The 20,346-nt window shown below is 43.2% G+C and overlaps 1 protein-coding gene across 1 annotated transcript in view; it reads right to left on the bottom strand.

Annotated features, from left to right (window-relative positions):
- The window catches only part of LOC118105109 (zinc finger E-box-binding homeobox 2), a 28,140-nt gene that overhangs the window by 3,006 nt on the left and 4,788 nt on the right, over positions 1-20,346 (bottom strand). Inside the window, exons 2-6 of the mRNA XM_035152529.2 lie at positions 5,076-5,363; positions 3,310-3,519; positions 2,421-2,614; positions 1,818-1,929; positions 51-1,585 (exon numbers count right to left, since the gene is read on the bottom strand). Of these exons, the coding sequence (XP_035008420.1) occupies positions 51-1,585; positions 1,818-1,929; positions 2,421-2,614; positions 3,310-3,519; positions 5,076-5,363 (2,339 nt within the window). The remainder of the gene's footprint in view (positions 1-50; positions 1,586-1,817; positions 1,930-2,420; positions 2,615-3,309; positions 3,520-5,075; positions 5,364-20,346) is intronic.

Below are 20,346 nucleotides of genomic sequence, written 5' to 3'. Positions count from 1 at the left end.
AGTGGCCCACAATGCACTTAATCTAGATCTTAAAGAGAAGCCTTACTCACCATCAGAGCTTGTCTCTCCTGGTGGATCTTTTTCAGCGTGGCCTCTGCGTCCGCCTCCATCATGTAGGCCATAGGAGAGAGAAACCCAGCGCTATTAGCTGGCTGACTGAATGGAATCTGTGAGATGGCATCATGTCCTGAGAGCCCCAAACCAGACTGGTTGATGATAGGAAAACCATTGTATAAGGACCCTGGAAACACAGGAGTTCTGGCCCCGCTGTAGACCGGGTGGTGGTAGTGTAAGGGTAGATGTGAAGTCGGACTTAAGTTGGACATTAGTCTCTTCAGCTGCTGCTGGGCCCCAAGCTCTCTCTTCTCGCCTCTGGCTGAGCTGCCGTTAACAGTTTTGTTTCTCCCCTCTTGGTCTGAGAGCTGCTTGGGCAGGGAGAGGTCCAGAGGTTCGTTCTGTGCGGACCAGGGGCTTCTAGTCTGGTTCTGAGGTGAGGAGATTTCAGGAGGGAAGTTGGTGAGGTCGAGGCAGACAGGAGAACTGAATCCTGACGAGGGAACTCTTCTTCTGGCTCTGGGTGAAGACAGATCTGGGGAGTGGTTGATTGGTTGGCTTGGGCTTCCCTTTTCCTGGCTGGACCAAAACGCCCGCGCGGACAGGGTATCATGGTGGGACGATGTGGGAGAGTGCATTGCGACCAAAAGCTGCTGCGGTACAGAGTGCCAGCTGGGCTTGTGCAATGGTGACTTGTTGCCACAGAGACCATTGGGGACCTCACCTGGTTTGCTGTTGTCTAGTTGGAGAGCAGATCTGGGGAAAAACAAAGGTGGCGAGGAATGGTCTTTGCCGCGAAGACCCTCGGGCACCTCCATTGCCTCAGGATTCATCTTGCAGAGGTAGCGCTCGTGCTGCAGGAGCACTGCCACATTGGGGAAAAGCTGGGAGCACCAGCGACACGTCACCCCAAGCACGCATCTCTCCCCTTCCCCTGACTCCCTCCTTCTGTCAGGGGACATTTGTCTCTCAAGCCCTCCTCCATTGTGAGTCACCCTCCTTTCCTCCGCTGCAGCGCCTCCTTCTCTTTCCATCTCCTCATTTTTCTTCACCTCCCTGTGAAGCACCTCCTGCAGCATCTCCTCAAATTTGGTCCCAGAGTAAGGATAAGGCAATAGGGTGGTCCCTTTTAGGATACTGGCCCTCAGGGACAGCTCTGCCGAGGGGTCCCAGAACCGAGCCAGATCCAAAGCTTTGGCGAAGGCTGCAGGGTTCTGGTTAAGGTCTTGCAGCAAAAGCTGATGAGGATCTTCTGGTACTCGGCCCAGAGACCTGGAATTATCTTGGCTCTGTGAAGACAAAGGAGAGCCGTTGTCGTTGCTGTTTCTCCCCCTGCCTGCAGAGGGAGACTGGAGATATGAGGGGTGGTAGGGGCTTTGGTTGTGTCCATTAAAAGCCCCGCTGGCTCCTCCTGTATGTCCCCCTCCATTCCCTCCACCGCTGTGGCACTTTTTGCTGCTTAAGTGGGAGCTGTATGAGCCAGAATGAGAGAAACGTTTCTTGCAGTTGGAGCACTCATAAGGTTTCTCACCTAAGGGATACAACACAGAAAGAACGCAGTCGTCAAAAGATGTCGAGTGGGCTGAAAATACTTTTTACCAGGGTGTCATCATTCTGCATTTTTCATAATCGTTTTTTTCTGTCAGCGCATGAACTGGGTGTGTAATTTCACAAGTGACATGATAAGTAAGGGTTAGTGATACAGAGGAAACAATAGCAAATCAACGGGTCAGTACAAGTGTTTTGATGTTATTTTGTCTCACCACTGTGGATGCGGAGATGCTCTTTGAGGTGGTGTTTGTACTTGAACGCTTTGCCACACTGCATACATTTGAACTTCCTGGTCTCCATGCCTTGATCAAGCATGATGGGACTCTAGGAAGACGGAATGCTGTTATTAGTTTTACACTGGAAGACGTTAAGGGAGCAATTTCAGGGTTGGTAGAAGTATGATTATGGTAAATGGTCTGTATTTATATGCATACATACACACTTGGTGACCTCTCGAAGCACTTGACACTACAGTTTTGCCATTCACACATTCACACACACACATTCACACATTGCTATGTGCTACAATCTTTGTGCAGCACTTTCCCCCTTCGCACATCATTCAGACACAGTCAGGGGCAATTTGGGGTTCAGTGTCTTTCCATGCGGACTGGAAGAGCTGGAGTTCAAACCACAAACCTTGTGGTTAGCGGACAACCCGCTCCACCTCCTTAGCCACAGCAGTCCAAAGGTTATTTATGTATAACACAAAGTTACAAATATATCACTACTAAATAATTAAAACTATATAGAACCATGCTGTGGCATTTTGCCCTAATTGCAGCAGGGAAGGTTTATGCTACTCTGAGTCTCACCTTGTCCTGCATTTGATTGTGAAGTGCCAGGTGCTGCTCCATCTGTGCCCTATGGGGGGCAGTGTATCCACAGAGTGGACACACCATGTGCCCCCCCTCCCTCTCCTGACAGTACTTGAGGTGCTCCCTCAAAGTGGCTCCTCGCTGATACATCCTGTGGCAGAACGGACAAACCTGCTGGTTCCGCGCTGCATCTGGAACCCAGAGAGAAGAGACGGTTTAAACAGAGCGTGAAAACTGTCATGCATTAATCACATACACTGTTTTCAGGCTTGGGGGCTGAAGCCTGTCCTGGTATAGGTCACCAACCCGCCTTATACATAAATACAGCCAGAGTAAACTTTACCATTTAGAAGAAAATATTAAAAATGTATTATTTTGAACTTAGTTAGAAATTGTAGACTGTAAATGTCAATTTGACCGTTTTTTTACGATGTGGGTGTCGTCACACAGGTTGAATGTTGAAATAGGAAGATGGAATCTTACGACACCTTTTCTTGTGTGTCTGTGGTATAAGCTACAGAATGAAACGTGTTCTCATTCTCAGATCTGAGAGAACTTAACTCTCACCATTATGATTTTTTATTGTTCACTAATATTTATAGATAGAAACAAGAATATATTAATCACGTCACATATCCACATGTCTACCTAATGCTGTTATTTTATCAAGTGAAATTATTTTACATATTTGCATTGTGACGGGAAAATTAGAACTCTGCCTTTTTCTTCCCATTTTCTTAGCATGTACATCATTATACACGCTTATCACCCTTTAACGACATCCTGCAGTTGAGTTGGTTATTAGAACTAATAACACTCAGAACAGCCATTTCACGTGTTCATTTTCTATGTATTTATCATTGCAGCCGTTCCGTCATTCACGTACCTGCTCCCTCAGGTGAACTGTGCTGAGCTCCTGGTGACCAGATAGCGGGCGGCAGGTCGTCGTGCCTGCTGCCCTGGTGGTACGCGGCAGCTGTGCCATTGTGGCTCAGATGGTCCAAGAGACTGGCGGAGGTAGAGGCCCTCTTCAACTGGGCCAAGAATTCATAGTGAGCCAGGTCCTCAAAGGTATTCTGGGAGTCTGAGTTCTTACCTGGGGAACAGATAAAAAGACACTGAAATATGTATAACTAGAAATATGTTCATTTTGAACCAGCAGCTAAGGTAAACATAACTATGAGACGTGCAGACACTCAGCTTTATTACTTTGGTTATTTACAGGACAATATAAGTGTTGCTACAAGATTCTACTACAAGTGTCAAGGTGAAAAAAAAAATCCTTGCAGAGAAGATAGAACAAACCTGTTTAAGTGTTAAGACAAGTTTTCCTGACCTACATTTAACCTTCATTTACAGTAATCCATATTAAACAAAGAGACTATCATAAATTTGTTTGCTTTTTGGAGCAAAGCAGATTCTATTATTTTCGTAGTAATTAGAGACTTTTGCTAAATCTGGGTTATTGGAAAACCTTTTCTCTTTCTTTGTTATCCAATTTCTTTTATTTGAGTGAGAACGAGTCAGACAAACAATAAAATCAATGATTCAATATATTACATAATGATAACGTTTCTTAGTCAAATCCTTTGAGGGCATTTCATCCACGGGTACTTTACAGTCATATAAGTATTATCGCAGTCATCTCTGTTATATTAAATTTTTTTTAATTTGAATTAAACTGTTTACTTAAAAAGTCTGAAAGATAAAACAATAAATCCAGGGATCGGCCAGAAGCGACACGCGATTTTAAGAATTCTTTCTCATTTGTGTCTTCGAGTGCAGTGACAGGCACAGCGAGAGGGAGACAGCCACAGATGTACTCAATGTGAAGTGGAGAGGGTGTCTCCTATCTCAGGCCAGTCAACTCTGCTCACTGCGACTTTGAGGAAGATTTTTCAAATGTTTGCAGATGTTGGCATATTTTGAGCTGTTTTTTTATGTGGTGAAGGGAAGAGCCTGTGCGGTGGAGTGTTGTAAAAACTCAGCTTTGCCTTCATCAGGCGAGGCCGAATCACACGAGGCGAGGCAGCTAAGTGATTGTTAGTAGGCGAGCCGCGCAAGCCTTTGATCTCCGCTAAATAAAAGGGAAAGCCTCGCGTCGCACAGTGCTGATTTCAGTACCGTAACGTCACCTCTTTGATGCATGGAAATATTGTGACATTGTGTGGGATGAGTTCTTTTGTCATGCTTTCAGAAGGCTGCCTTTTCAAAGAGAAGAGTGAAAAGAAGAAACAGCTTTCAGGGAAGGCATGGTTACACAAGGAGCTGATACGAAGGTGTATCTACGGGGCTTTGAGCAGCATCGTGAGGCTGGAAGTGTCTTGCATCAGAAAAGAAACCCGCTGGAAAACTTGTTTACACTTACTGTAGAGTAAGTCCACAGCAGTCTCATACAGTATACCTTACATTTTTACACTTTCATACTTTCTTCACGGAGCCAGTTAAGTAAGTTCAATTCACTGGATCTGGATCTTTATCTGAATCGGCACCAAATTCCACACACTCATAAACATCAGTCCCCTAAATATGCCTGATTCTAACAGACAAACCAACAAACACAGATGCAACCTAACCTCCTTGACGGAGGTAATAGGGGCTTAATTCAGACTTTTCCTACATGACAACACAACACTTTAGTTTATAACTTACAGTACATCCTCAATGTTTCATGGTCTCCATCCTGGTCAGTGGTGGATGCAGTGATGCCGTCCTCAGCCGCTTCGGCATCCGGCTCCACCTGCACCCAGTAGTTCCTGGCGCCGGGGCTGAGGCTGTGCGGGCGCGTGGAGCGAGCGGGGCTGCCGGGCTCCTCCGTCCCCTCGCTGGGCGTCAGGCTCGTCTTGTCCAGGCTCTCCTGGCAGTCCTGCGGCTCCAGGCTCCACAGGCCCACCTCATCCTCCCCCTCAGATCCCAGTGAAGTCGCTTGCTCAGCATCCACTGTGAGAGGGAAAGTAACAAAGGAAAGTTTTAGGGGGGCTCTGAGTTATATTTAAATGCCATGCATCAAATGAGCTCATTAGGGGATGTTTGATTTTGCAATGCTGTATTGTGTTTTCAGTACGTTTAAAAATCAAATAACACCAACACATGTCTTTAATCTGGGCTAAATGACACACCAATTATTTTGTTGTGGTGTCCAAACCTATAATTACTTTTTAAAAACATGGTTCATAATGAAATGGACATGTCTCTTGTTATTTCAGATGGTGTTTAGTTATTTGAGCTGTAGGTTGTGACCACTGGAAACCAGACACAATAACGCATTGGGTTAAAACAAATATGTAAGGAACCAAACTGAGGAAAAACCCAATCAGGAATTCAAAAATATTTTCTAAATGCAAATCTAACATTTATTATTATTTCAATATTCCTCTGTAAGTAAGAGGATGAGGTTGTCTTCATGTTGTTCAATGTGTTTCTTATCAAGAGATATTTCACATGGCGATGTGGATGTGTGGGATAATGATCAACGCAAACAGACAAGCTCAGCATGCAACACACATAACTGAGGAAAGATGTATACTTCTCAACACTTCAGACAGAAATATAAATTATTATAATATATTATAATACTAATTTCTCATCCATTTTAAAGGGAAGATTTTACTCGGTCAGTACGAGGCTTTTAGTTGGATACAAATTGAACCAAAAAGCATTTGAAAAACAACAATTGATATATTTAACAAAAGAGTATGTATGTATTTAACCGAGTCTGCTGTTAATGCGTCATTGTGATGTTTAAACTTCAATCCAAGAAAATGCAGCTTGTTTTAATGTCACTTTAAATCCCAGTTATTTACAACATATACTTCTTTGTTCCTTTGAGTTCATGTGCAACTGTTTTTAAAGAACAATTTGTGACTGTAGAATAACGTACACATTTTTTTTATGTTTTAACTATATTTTCATCATGATCCGTGATGTGTATAGTACATGACCGTGTGGCAGTGAAGCAGTAAGAAAAGAAGACAAATAACATATTGTCATTTTAAAAGTGTACCCTCGGTGCCCAGGCTGCGGAGAAAAGTGGAAGGGCGCGTTACTTTTTCCCATGGCGAAGACAATAAATGACAATTACAAACACATGCCTGGGATTTCAGCTGTAGGCTCTTATTTCCAAGGCTTTCTTTGAGGACTCTCTGTTTTCCTCTCACTGATTGGCAATATCTAATCACAACCAAGTAATGACCATTTAAGAACACAAAGTGGACTCCTTGCCAGTGCGTTTGAAATACAGCATCAGAGAAAGCCAAACCGTTGTCGAGGGGAGAGTGCGGCCTGTGCCAACGGCCAGAGCTCCCAGTTCTCCCCCCCCCCCTTTGTGTTGTGAAAAATAACGTTTCTGATCAGTATTTGATGACGGTCGCACTACAACGTTGTCATGCTTCCTATTAGCCTTAAATGAATTTTCCCTTTTGGCTCCGAGAGAGATCAGAGAGAAACGTAAAGTTTCACAGCTCATTAAATGTCACAAAACACAAACAAGGTTTATTCATTACCCTGTCAAAACACACTCGCACTCACTCCCTCTGAAAGATTTTCATTTTTTTTTTTTTGAGTCTCTGCGACTACAACCCTCGCTCACTCGCCTGTGGACAGTTCTCATCGTATAGTTTGCCTTCAGCTCCCCTGCACATGTCATACGACCCACGGCTGTGACCGTACACTCAGAGTGACATTATAACCTGGTAACCATGACACCTTCACAACCCGAAAGACATGAGATTGCACTGATAACACACATGCACAGTCACTCTGCTACTGAAAGAGCCGAAGGGGGTGGCCCGCAATCACATTTAAGTCACTCAAACAATTTACACATATTCTTCAGATGAGTGTATTAAGATGTAACACCTACACGTGTATCTGTTTGTATCAGCATGTTGTACGTCCTTCCCCCGGCTTCACTACTGCACCCCTGTTAAACCATAAAACTCAGTGTGCATGCCTCCTACAGAGCCGATCAACTAACATGGGGAGGACGGACTTCTTCTTCAGGGGGGTGAAATTCTTCATCAAACATGCTCCACTTCAGCGGGTAGTTATGAAGTTGATGAGGTTGCTCTATCAGTCCTGCAGGAGTTTCCTTGGGATGATAGGACATACACCGCCAGGGCCCAAAGAAAGGGGGGGGAGAGTCTGGTCCTGATTAGCATCAAATTGGCTCTAATTTTCTCTCCCATGACAGTGAGTGACACTGAGTCTATATGTCCTGTCATTAAAGCGGCACCGCACAGGGATGGCTTTCATTATCAGGCCCGATGATTTATTTATTTGGATAGAGACTGCGTCAAATAGATTCGTTTTGCGTGTGTGTGTGTATGTGTGTTGGAGCCACACAATCTTTGAACAGTGCAGGAGGCTTGGGATCGCCTCCATGGACGGATTGTGTGTCAAGGTACAAAATGAATTTAAGAGTAACCCAAACTAGCACACACCAGAACACTGCTGTTGTGCATGCACTTTATCGTGCGTGGGAAGAATGTGACTCATATCCAGAGAGTGCTAACCGAACTGTGCTGCATCATGCCTGACAATGTTGATCACTCGGTCGTCTGGGGACTGTTTCTGATGGCTTGACAACAACACTTGTGTTCAGATCACACACTGCAGCGCTATTTTAATCTGTCTGTTGCTGGCTCTCCCTCGCTGACGGAGACTGAAGTGAAAGATTGACGGCCTCTGCCTGTTAGAAAGATTGTCACGTTCTCCAGCTTGGACACGTATAGTTAGAAATGCAGAATTGCACTCAGAGAAAACAAATTGCTGCTCTTTTCGAATGTGTTTATTAATCCATTGTGAGTTTCCTCTGCAGCCTAAAAAATAATCACCTACAGCAGTGGTTCCAAAACTAGTTGTCCGGACCGCTTGGGAGGTTGTGAGACACAGACAAGAGGTCGTCATTGATCAAATTAAATTCAAACCAATCAAATTTACCATAATTTAAACATTAATGCTATAAAAGAAAAGACACAAAAATAAATTTGTTAAATTTAAGATAAATAAATATGAAAAATGTATAAATATTTCATCAACCCTATAATTTTCTTTGTCCCCACATGATCCCTGAGGTGTTTATCAAGGAATAGTCATAGCATCAGTTGCAGCAGGTTAATTAGTGGCACCATATGATACATTACAACATTAGTTCAAATCAATATCCTCTTGGATAATGTGGGCCCTAAAGTAAGAGCCTTACTTTGTGGGTCACGGACTAAAACGATTGGGAAACCCTGAACTACAATATTAATTTGCTTATTTACATCATTGGGTTGGACAGACATGAGTAATAATTATAAATTCATAAGCACATATTTTTGTGAGCCAGAAATTTTCTAAAACCACATTTTAAAAAGTCTGCGTTTCTCTTGCACTGGCTCAGCACAGAGATAGTTTCAGTCCCGTCCACGCGAACCCTCCTCTGTTTATATCCCTGAGGGCATCGACTGTACAGACACTAAGCTGCAGTTTATTTTACAATTCACATATGTGATCTGGTATTGACTTAGTAATTATGTGGCTAAATGGTAAGCACGCAGTAATTACCTAAAAATGACCTTGTTTGTTTCTCTTGGTTTTAAATGGCAACAAACAGGGCCAGGCCCAATTTACCACACAATGAATTTATTACCATTCTGTTGATTTTTACGCACTTTACACTCGATGATTGTCAAAACAAAGCCAGAATAACAGTAATACAATATTATCAATGCAATTTAATATATTATTGTATCTTACATATTTTAATAACAACCAAATAAAATAAAACATCTTTTGCACATATTAGTTTGAGATATTTTGACGGCGCTCAGATATACAATTGACAAACACCAAACAAAAAATAAAGGATAAAATATGTAATAAGGCTTTGTTATATACAAAAAAAGGATTACACACACATGTCATATGCCTACTAGTAAAATTACGTATTAATAGGAAATGAAAATCAAATACATATTTTACAAGATCTGAGTTTCGCTGTAAATGTGTTTTTTAGGCCACCAACTTTTCAACAGTGTTTTATCGCCTCTTAGAGATTTTTAAAGTTTTATATTAATAACAAATTATCGTTCTACCTGTAAGAGATGAGATCTACGTTGCTCTTCATATGACCTAATGCATGAGTGTAAATATGACATAATCATGTGGTGCAAATATCACGTAACTGTAACATCTGGTACATTTCATGAAGTACAAAATGTAGGTGGTAAAACTGTCAAACCAGGGAAATGAACACAGCCCATGAATAAAAACTCACTGATTCAACAGAGCTCCCGTAGATTTCACTTAAATACATTTTAAAACACTTTTCTATCATTATTTGCTTCTCAGGAGTGACATAGTGCTTCTTCCACAACAGTTTCACTCGCCTCAAAAGAAACTAAGCACTTGCTACTTTGAACTAGATAAATTACCACATGGAGGTGCATGGACGCCCACATGCTAAACAAACAACCAAGCACAGGAAGATGTGTGATTATTGTCATTTTACTATACCTATGAGAGCAGTTCAGAGACACCAGGTATCCATATTCATCTCCAGAGCATATCGCAGGATTCAAACGTGTCATTTGTCACTGTGGCTGCTCTCCTGTTCATACCTGCTGTGTAACATTCGCACAATGAGTCAGGGGAGGACCACAACCAGCAGCAGACGCCTCCCCCCTCATCCTCCTCATGTTAGCAGCAACTCACTCTCTCACTCACACTCTCTCTATCAGGGTGATGCTTGTTTGGCACCTTGTCCTTCTCAGTTTGATCAATCCTGACAACAATGATTTGTTTAGCAGAATTAAGACAAACTTGTATATTTGAAAGAAGAAGATATCACCCCCAATTCATAAGCTCACAGGAGAGTATGATTTATATAATATTCCAAAGTGAGGGACTTTAATTCACAGAAAACCCTGCACTGAAATTTCCTCGCCTCAGTCTGGAATGCAACTTTTGATTTCAATTCATCCGAATGCTTCTCAGATTATACGCCGACAGCAAATTGAGGATTAAGTGCTCTAAATTACACGGTAACCAATAGGAATGGTGGTAATGGGATGTTTTGCTGCGTGTTTATTGCATTTTTGTGGCCAGCGAAGAGGAAGTGCAAACATTCTTGTCTAATGATGGAGAAAATAAACCCGCACTGATACCAAGTCACACGGTCGAGTTTGAGCTCAATTGATTGGACGCCGCTTCTACAAAGTCTGCAAATAGCTGCTGAGACTGAGATGGAGATTGTAAAGGTCATATTAGTGTGGAGGAAGAGATGCTAAAATGTGCAACTTGCTGCAGAGTGTGATTGTGAGCTCTTGCACTGAAGTGTGTGTGTGTGTGTGTGTGTGTGTGTGTGTGTGTGTGTGTGTGTGTGTGTGTGTGTGTGTGTGTGTGTGTGTGTGTGTGTGTGTGTGTGTGTGTGTGTGTGTTCCTGTAATGACATCTTTGTGAGGACCATTTTAAGCATAGATCCTACAGAGTGAGGACATTTTGAACAGTCCACACTTTTTCAAAGGGCTGTTTGAGGGTTAAGACTTGGTTCTAGGGTCAGGGTTAGGCATTTAGTTTGGATGGTTAAGGTTAGGGTAAGATGGGGAATGTAGTATGTCAATGAGTGTGCTCACTAAGATAGAAGTACAAACATTAGTGTGGGTGAGTGTTTGAGAAAGAGTGACAAAACTACACCGAGAGGTGATGGAGAAAGAGAGATAAGAGAAGAGCAAAGGAACAAAGGATCAGAGAAGAAAGGTACATAAAAAGACTGAAAGCAACAGTGTCAAACCGTCCTGGGCACAAATCCTCCAACTGATGATGAACTGTGAAAAACACACAACAGAGGGAAATTCCCTCAATGCACACACACACACACACACACACACAGAAAATAGGGTATCGAGTAATACAGAAAAACAAACAAACAAAACTGATGCGGTGGAAAGAATGGAGAATGAGACCAATGTGATGCGGAGGAGACGACAGAGTCATCGAATGAACAATAATCTCTGTGTGTGTGTGTGTGTCTGTGTGTGTCTGTGTGTGTGTGTGGTCCAGTTATTACTCATGTTGTGGGGACCTAAATCTTTTGCCACATTACGGCGACTTGTCTTCTTTATGTGGACAAAAAGCAAGTCCCTGTAACGTCAATGATTTAATTTTAAGGTGAAGACATGTTTGAGGGTTAGTATGGTTTAGATTAAGGTTCGGGTTAGGCAAGTAGCAACTATGGTTAAGGTTAGAGTAAGTCTCCAGGAAATCAATGTAAGTTAATGTAATATCCTCTGAGGTCATGGAGACACGACTGTGTGTGTGTGTGTGTGTGTGTGTGTGTGTGTGTGTGTGTGTGTGTGTGTGTGTGTGTGTGTGTGTGTGTGTGTGTGTGTGTGTGTGTGTGTGTGTGTGTGTGTGTGTGTGTGTGTGGCTCCAACATGATCTGTACTTCAGTCGCAGATAGCAGAATTGAGGCCCATGTGGTGCCGCAGCAGCAGGGTCACAGCTCTGTGCCGTTAGATGTCCCGCTCATTAGGAGACACCACCCTGTCAGAGTATTTACACCAGCACCGCAGCCCAGGGGCAACATCTGCACTTTGAAAGACGCAGCGGCGGCGTCGCACAGCAATCAGCTCGAAAGAAATAAACACCCAGCTAATTTCCTCGTATTGATTAAAGCCCTGCGAAAAAACAGAAGTGCGGACAACAGCAGCGCGATTCTGCACACTTTAGCTTGACAACAAACACCGTATTGAAACTATTTCGCCCTTTGTTCACTGTGGCTTTTAATGATGCTCTTCAATTAGGGCCCCTTGTGACACAAAAACAGAATCTCCCTTTTGGCATTTTATTAGCTTCAAAGCCGCCGAGCCATTCGCTGATACCACACACAGGGTTGATTTGTCAACGAGTCTTGCTCTTGGTGTGACTGTGCGCTGGTGTTAGTTTCATTATTCACACATGAGCGCTCAGTGCGATTTCAGAGGAGCCTGCATGCACCGGCGAATCAAAGCACAGCCCCGAGACAGAGACTGGGCTGCTCTGTGGTGTTGTGTACAGCTGCCATGGCCCCGCACTGAAAAGGGCCCTGGCATCTGAAAATCTATTGATTTCACAGTATTACTGATCTGTTATTCTCTATCTACACGTCACATCACTGCACTGCACCCGACAGTGAACCACATGTGCGCAGTGGAAAACCTGTTCTTGTGTAGCTTCAAACAGACCGAAACATTTGACTAACGGCAAACAAGTTGATACAAGTTAAATATAGTTACGAAAGCTGTAAGTTACTGTACAGTGTGTACATGTGCTGCAGTGCAAGATCAATCTACATCAAGATATAATGTCTGTCATCATCTTTCACCTTCAAAGGAACATTTTCTTCACATCTGATAGACTCAGTTAATCTCTTCCTGTTTACCCTGATGCACATTTTACTGGGGTTTGTTACATCCACCAAGGAGGTTATGTTTTCACCCCTGTTCGTTTGTTTGTGAGCAGCATTACCCCAAAAACAACTAAATGGATTTCTATGAAACTTTGTGGAAGGATGCGGTACGGGTCAGGCAAGAAGCTATTACATTTTGGTGTTGGGTTGATCCAGGAATTTGTTTTAACTTTCTTTAACAATCCGAGAAAGTGCTGTTCTAGTTGTTCTATTGTGACTGTAAATATGGTACATATTATATTTTGGGCTATTTTAAACACTTATGTGCCAATTTCGTGTTTCTTATTTCTTATTCTCATTGTTTCAGTATCATTCAGAGGACTTTAAATTCATTTATATTTCACGTGTAACATTTAAGCTGCTTCTGCATGTCCCTTTCCCAAGGAGCTAACTGGTTCCTACCTGCCGTTGTTTCACGTGGGACAGGTGTAACAGTGGCGTAGGCCTGTTGGGAAGTCCGAGAGTTATGTTCGGTTTTGCCGTGTGTTGGTGTTTATCAAATAAAGATAGAAGAAGAATAAACCCCTGTGCTTTAAAGAGAAGTTGTAGCCTGCTTATTGCCCAGAGCTTAGAAAAACTGGAGCAGGCAACCAAGAAATAAGGTTACACTATAAATACTGTGTGAGGTCACTTAATGAAATTGCAGGACAAACTTTGTTGTTTAATATTTGTGACATTAGGTGATTGCAACCACGTGTATTATATATTATTTTATATAAAGAGAGATCAAAATGTTTCTGATTAGGGCCCTCTTTTTTGCACGGTGTCGCCATGATGGAGTAAGTCTAATGCTAAACCTGTAGCCTCCTAACACATCATTCTCTGAGCTACCGTGCCTGTGTGAGAAACAATAGAAACTGGAGCAGTGAGACAGGAAGAGGGTCCCAAATAGCGTCAGGCCTAAAGAGTGATCACACCACAAAGGTGTTGACAGAGCTGTGAGGGGAGGTGGTGTGAAGGAGAAACAGACACTCACAGCGTGTACTTTTGCCCGTCCTGTAGATTCCCAGCCCAGCTATGTATATTCTTAGATCATGTGGTGAGTCATCTATAGAAATCCACGGTGTATTTTTGCAAACCTGTAATGATGGTAACTTCCACAGCGAACTCAAAATGAATAGGTTCCCATTTTGCACAGGTAGAGCTTGTCATTCAGTGTATCATCATAGCCACAGCCTCTTTGTGTGTATATAGGGGATGTTGTGTTCAGAGTTTTAGCAATAGGACGTGCAAACAAACCGCAGTTGGGTTAAAGCAGCACAGTCTCGTTATCTATGAGTTCGTCCCCTTATCTGTTTTTAAATCATTTGTCGAAAACAGATAAGAATAGGAAGGAAAGTTAAAATAATTGAGATCACTTAGGTTTGAAGATTTATCTCTGGGTGCAACTGAGATGAAAGCGAAACAAGGAAAAAAATGCAGCAATCAGTTTTTCTCTTTTGCATTAAAGAGGCGAAAGGTGTGAGTGAAGAGGTGCGCAACGAGCCTTTGTGGTCGTGTGTTCTTCCTCCGGAGGTTTCCTGTGTGCTGCTGCTGCTTGCATGTTTGCCACCATGTTTACCTGTCCTCCAGACCACCACACTGACATTTATCAAAAGAAGAGTCACCTCGTTTTCTCACCGGCCGTTACCTTCAAAGCGACAACACACTTTCTAAAGTCTGCGTGCGTCATTAAACACTTACACACTAGAGAGAAGAAGAATCTTTTTTGGGATTATGAATGTATTCTTCTGTTTGCAATGATACAGCGAGTAAATTGATTTGGGTTTTTTTTTCCCACTGGATTCTCTAACCCATAGAAATTTACAAGTGTTTTGAGAATTTAAAGGGATTTTATAGAGTTGTTCTGTCAAGCGATTTAACATCCAGAACCTATAACAATCCTAATGACTTACAGCCTCTGCTTTAAATTCACTGTCTCTTTCTTGTTTTTCCTCATCACACATTTGTCATAAACTCTGTCGCAGAAAACAATTTCCACTGACCCACCACACTAAGTTAACACAGGAAACACCGCTCACATCATCCTGCTGCTGAATTGTGTATATTGTGTAATTCACCATGTCAGTGACTCACCAGCAGTGACAAACTAACTCATCTATTGTACTCTAGCTTCCCCCCCCCCCGCCATGTTTGAGCTGAGTGTCACTGCCACCGTGCACTGGGAGCACGCGGGGCCTGCACGCCTCCGAGAAAAGGTTAGCTTGGTTTGAGGACCACGTTATTTTGGAGTTGGCCCTCCGCCTCCTCCTGTGGCCCTCACTGGTTTCCGTGTAGCGAGGAACCGGTGCTGGAATGCAGCAACGGTCACAGAAGGACCCACGCACTCACCGCACTGTGAATCAAAACCCAAACTCCACTTCATTAGACTCCTGTCATTGCAGAGACTCTCACACCACTCTATAAATACCCCCGTCTCTTCCCCCCCACGCCAAATTTGTTTTCCCTCTTCTTTTTCTTGACACATGAAAATGCTCGGGGACCGTTCCAGCTGTCTGATGTGGCTCTTTATTTTGTACGTTGGCGCAAGAAACCACACAATAGTGGCTCCTTTTGAATATTAAAACATTCTCTGACGGAGCACAAAGGTTCTGAAGTTTTTTAATAGGGGTGCACGCTAAATAAAACTTCTCTTTTGAGTTTAACAGCTACACAATGTGGGATTTGGTTAGTTCGACTCGAGCTGCAACTTCCAGCTATGCCCACGACAGGAGATTTGTTTTGAGGGCGAAACAAATATGCCTGGTATCCCACGGACTTTTGTCGACTTCAAACGTCTTTATATACGATCTCTCTGAGGTGCTTTGAGCATTAAAGCCCTAAAATGTTTTAATGTAGCCACTCAAAGCCGATTTAAAACACAAGATACAAGAACTCTGAGGAACCCACAATGAGATATAAAAGATCAGAGCGCACATGTGAAGGTATTCACGACACAAGTAGTTAAAAAAACCCAAATCAACTCCTTAAAGCTACTGCAAATAAATACAACTGCCTTGTTATTTCTCTGCACTTTGACCAATTAAAAGTAAAAAACAAAGGCCACAAATAGTCATTAAAGAACATGACAACACGAGACATTTATCTCCTGCTGCTTCATTCAGGAATCAATCAGCAAAATAAGAAACTATAAAATGCATCAGTATAATAACAGTATGTTTCTTTACAATGATAAATGTTCGTCAGCCTGCAGATGAGTTCCAACAGTCAGATCCTGTTTGTAACGTACAGACGGGGCGCCATCCTCTGGCCCATGCAAACATTACATCCCTCAAATGAGATGATAACACACCAGAGCGTTTCCAGTGACCACAAGTGACCTTGGAGGCTTTGAAACATAGAAAAGACGCCTTTCTAATGTGGCGCTCTGCTCGTGTTCTTTGTCTTTCTCTCAGTCGTTCCCCACGCGCCTGCACACACACACACACACACACACACGCACCGTCTACTCTCTCCACACACTCTCTCCGTCTCGGCCTCTCAGTGCTTCTTTCATCACTTTTTCTGCACGCACACATCAAGAAATATAGACAAGGAAAAAATGAACACACACACACACGCATTGTTCACACGCTGGTCTTTTTGTGGTTATGGAGTTTTGATTAGGAAGATGTATGAGTCATATTGCATATTAATTTACACACACTCGTACGTGCTTTTGTTTCAACTTGATTTGTGTGTGAGTGTGTGTGTGTGTGCGGTGCATGTGATGCCAGAGCCCACGCTTTGAAAAAGAAACTAATTAAAGTCATAGAGAAAAATGCAAAGGCAGCAGAACTGCACGGGAGAGTGTGTGCATGTCATTACTGACCTGGCCCATGTTGGAGAAAGAAAAAGTGATGGCAAGAAGAGAGAGGGAGAAAGAGAGAGAGAAAGGGAGGGAGAGCAAAACCTCAACCGTCGAAATAATGTATATAAAAAAAGACTGAACAAGAAGAAAGGTTTAGAACGCAAACTTGGGGAGTTTAAGAGGATCTTTGATGTGTATCAGAAGAGGAAAGCAGCCTCGCGACTGGGACGACAGTAATTTTAAGTCGAAGCAGAAGGCCGGCTGGCTGACTGGCTGCCTTGCTGGCTGCCTGGCTGACTGCCTGGCTGACTGACTGCAAGCTTTGATGGCGTTGGCTGTTTGAAGTGGTTTTCGGGGGATGGGAGCAGCGTGTGGTGTCAGTGGGACAGGGGAGGCACTCGGGGGTAGGTGGTGTGGGTGGGGGGCATGATGGCAACCGTTCAGGGCTCTGGGAGAAGGGGGCGGCAGAGGATGGATAGATGGAAGGAGAGGGGAAGAAAGCAGGAGAGGGAGTGGATAAAAATGGAAGTGAGTGAAAGGGATAGAGGAGGTGGGGGAGAGTCGATACAGGAAAGAGAGAGAGATAAAGAATCAAAGGGAAGAAAGGAGACGGAGTGGCGAGAAACAAAAAGCTCACAGATGAAGAGTGGAAGAAGAAAGAAAAGCAACAGATGACGGCTGGAAGAAAGTGCAAGTTTGAGAGAGAGAGAGAGGGAAGAAAATCCGATTTGTGTCAGACGTTCAGGGGCCCGTCCCAATACGAGGCCTGGACGCATTCACACCTTCCTATTACTCGTATCATTCAGATGACGTTACCTCGCTCTGAAATGCTGCCAGGCTGCCTTATAACTTAACTTCCCTTTCCATCCCTCCTGCAAAGCTGGACACACGCACCATATAATCATAACTGCACTGCTTCCCTGAGGTACCCCGCTCGACCGCATCGGCAGAGAAGGAAAAAGAAATGTACGACTTCAGAAAGTTTTTTGTTTTTGTTCTCCGTGCCTATTCATTTTCTTTTATTAGCGGCTGACCTGTTTCGTTTCAAACCTAAGCGCCAGTTTGTCAAATTTGCAACACAAACATGATACGTAGCAATGAGATTAAAGCAGAGAAGAGTGAGCATTTGTGTTGCTTCCTGTGTTGGATCCTGTTCTTACCTGAGCTAAAGACTCATTTGCAAACTTTAAATATGTCACGCTGGTTGGAAACATCAACATCTTTTTCTTTTTGTGAGGTTTTAATTGATCGGGCTTGAAAGCGACTAAATATAGAGGCATGATTTATTACAAAAATAGTCCAATTCCTTTCCAAAACCTCTCCATTGTTGATTTGTGATGCTGCAGGCCACGTTTTCACAGATACTCTCTTGTAACACAACTAATATGTTTGCATCGCATGTCTCACAGGCGGAATGAATGAATTTTTTTGTGGTAAATCCCTGCTGATGGAAATTTCTGCCGAGATGATGCATTCGCTGGTGGGCCCAGAAGTCAGCGGAGCGTGTTCTCTCCCCAGAGGAATGTGTTTACTCCCTTCCAGGTAACTGAGTACGTACATTATCTGAATGTGTGAGTGAGAGAGAGAGAGAGAGTGGGATGTGCAGGTCAGACGGAGGTGGTACCAGGTGATCACAGGTACAGGGAGACAGAGCGAGAGAGGAGGAGGAGGAGGAGGAGGAGGAGGAGGAGTTGGCTGACTGACCCATGCCTTTTCTGTTGCTGGTCCAAGTTCTCACACCTCAGCTGATGCAGTACAAACCCTCGACTGCAGATAGAGTTTATGTTGGTGGACTGGAGAGGTCAGGACTGTTAGAAAGTCTGACTTTCAATAGGATGTTAGCTTATGTACTGTGGGAATATGTCTATGTTCTCTGTATTTCTGTTTTTCCTTTTATTTTATTGCCTATTTTATTTTATGTTATACTTTCACATCCTTTTTCTACCTTATTTTGATGAGGCTGCTGTAAAAAGGGAATTTCCTCAGTGTGGGATCAGTAAATTTGATCTTATCTTAATTATTTATGGCTGTTCAGGCCTTCATGTGATACTGTAGCTGTTTAATCACTTGTTTCAGTTGCTGGATTAGTCAAAAGAAACTGTGACATCTTGTTTAAAACTTTATTGACAGATAATTTATAAACAATTGCGATTATTGATTAATTGTCTAAATCCCTTTCAAATAACAACTACACCATCAGGGGGTGCGACCAATAATAACGATCCCACATCCCAAAATGTGAAGACAAAACTTTTCGATTGTCCTCTGGTGGCTGGCTGCAGTCCAGGTCATAAACTCCGCCCTCTCCATGTTAGCAGATGGGACATGGACCAAACTAAAAACATGTCAAATAAATTTCTCTTGAAGAAGGTTTCTGTCATTTTAGGTAATTCTTAAAATGATCTTAAAGTTCTGCTACCTGCCAAGAACTGCATGTCCGTCACGGGAACGTGGTCAGCTAAAGAGGAAACTACTGGTGTTGTGCTGATTTACCATCAGCTGACAACGCTGTCAGCAGCCCAGCAGGGCAGACACCCTCCGGGGTGCGGTATAGGATTTCATAACTGAGCGATGACCAAGACAGCAACTTTATGTTCACATGAAAAAAAAAAGGAAGGAACAGAAAAATCTTTTTTTACACAAACTTACACAGTCCTGCGATACATTTTTTTGTCAATGTGCCGCCATGGTTGCCCGTGTGGTGCTAAGTAGACAAAAAAGATCCACACGAGAAGAAAAGTAAGTAAGTAAAAACGAGAGAAACATTTTGTTTAAAATAAGGAAATAAGAGAGCAAGGCAGAAAAGAAATGGGAAGTGATTAAAAAGAAAGGTGTCAAACTGAAAACCACTCCTTTTCTCGAATCAGTCCTCTGAGGTGATCAAAGCAGATCCTCCACAAACGCCACCCCTCTCCTGTCGTTTACCACATATCAACATGCTGCCCTGTTAGAGCCGCTTCCAGAACACTGACACACTCTGTGTCTGTCTGCCAGGCCGCTCTCCCCTCTCTCCCTGTCTCTTTTCTTTTCCCCCTCCATCCCTCTCTCGCTCTGCCACCCATCTGGGCCTTGTAATACATGACAGCTGAAGCGGGGTTCCAAATTTAATTTGAGGTGTGATAAAACGGCACATATCTATAAATGGTGTGCAGAGATCCTGCCTATATCTGGATAGTTTTAACCCCTCTCCCCTGTCGAACACGTGCGGCACATATCAAACGCACAATACCCCCAGCCTGTCGGCGCAGAAAGGGGAAGATCTGCAAGTAGACTAAAAGGTGAGGCGTGGTGCCAAAGCAATGACAAAGGATGTAATAATAAAACGGGGAAATGGAATCTGTCAAGAATGCAAAGAGAGCAGTTTGCAACATCATAATGTAAAGTACGTAAACCCTTTTTCTGTCAGATAAAACGCCTTGATGCGAAAATAGAATCGCACGCATTTGAGTGAGAGGCCGCAAGAAATATTGTTGGTGTTAAACGTGTGAAAAGTGCAGCCTGAGGCACCTTGAGACTCACACACACAGAGACACACACACAGACACACACCTCATGGCCTCTGTGGTTATTCATGTTGTCTTACAGTTTAAAAGAGTGTGATCCTCAAACAGTCGACACTAAAGTTTCTAACTAAGTCTTATCTGCTCTTCCTGGATTTTACTTTCAGCGACTAAGCCCCAGTTTGAACAAAGGTTACATTT

This window comes from Hippoglossus stenolepis, chromosome 3 (assembly GCF_022539355.2).
Source record: "Hippoglossus stenolepis isolate QCI-W04-F060 chromosome 3, HSTE1.2, whole genome shotgun sequence".
NCBI classification, from domain to species: domain Eukaryota; kingdom Metazoa; phylum Chordata; class Actinopteri; order Pleuronectiformes; family Pleuronectidae; genus Hippoglossus; species Hippoglossus stenolepis.
Note: the sequence above shows the minus strand (reverse complement) of the source record. Positions and strands in the feature narration are given on the sequence as shown.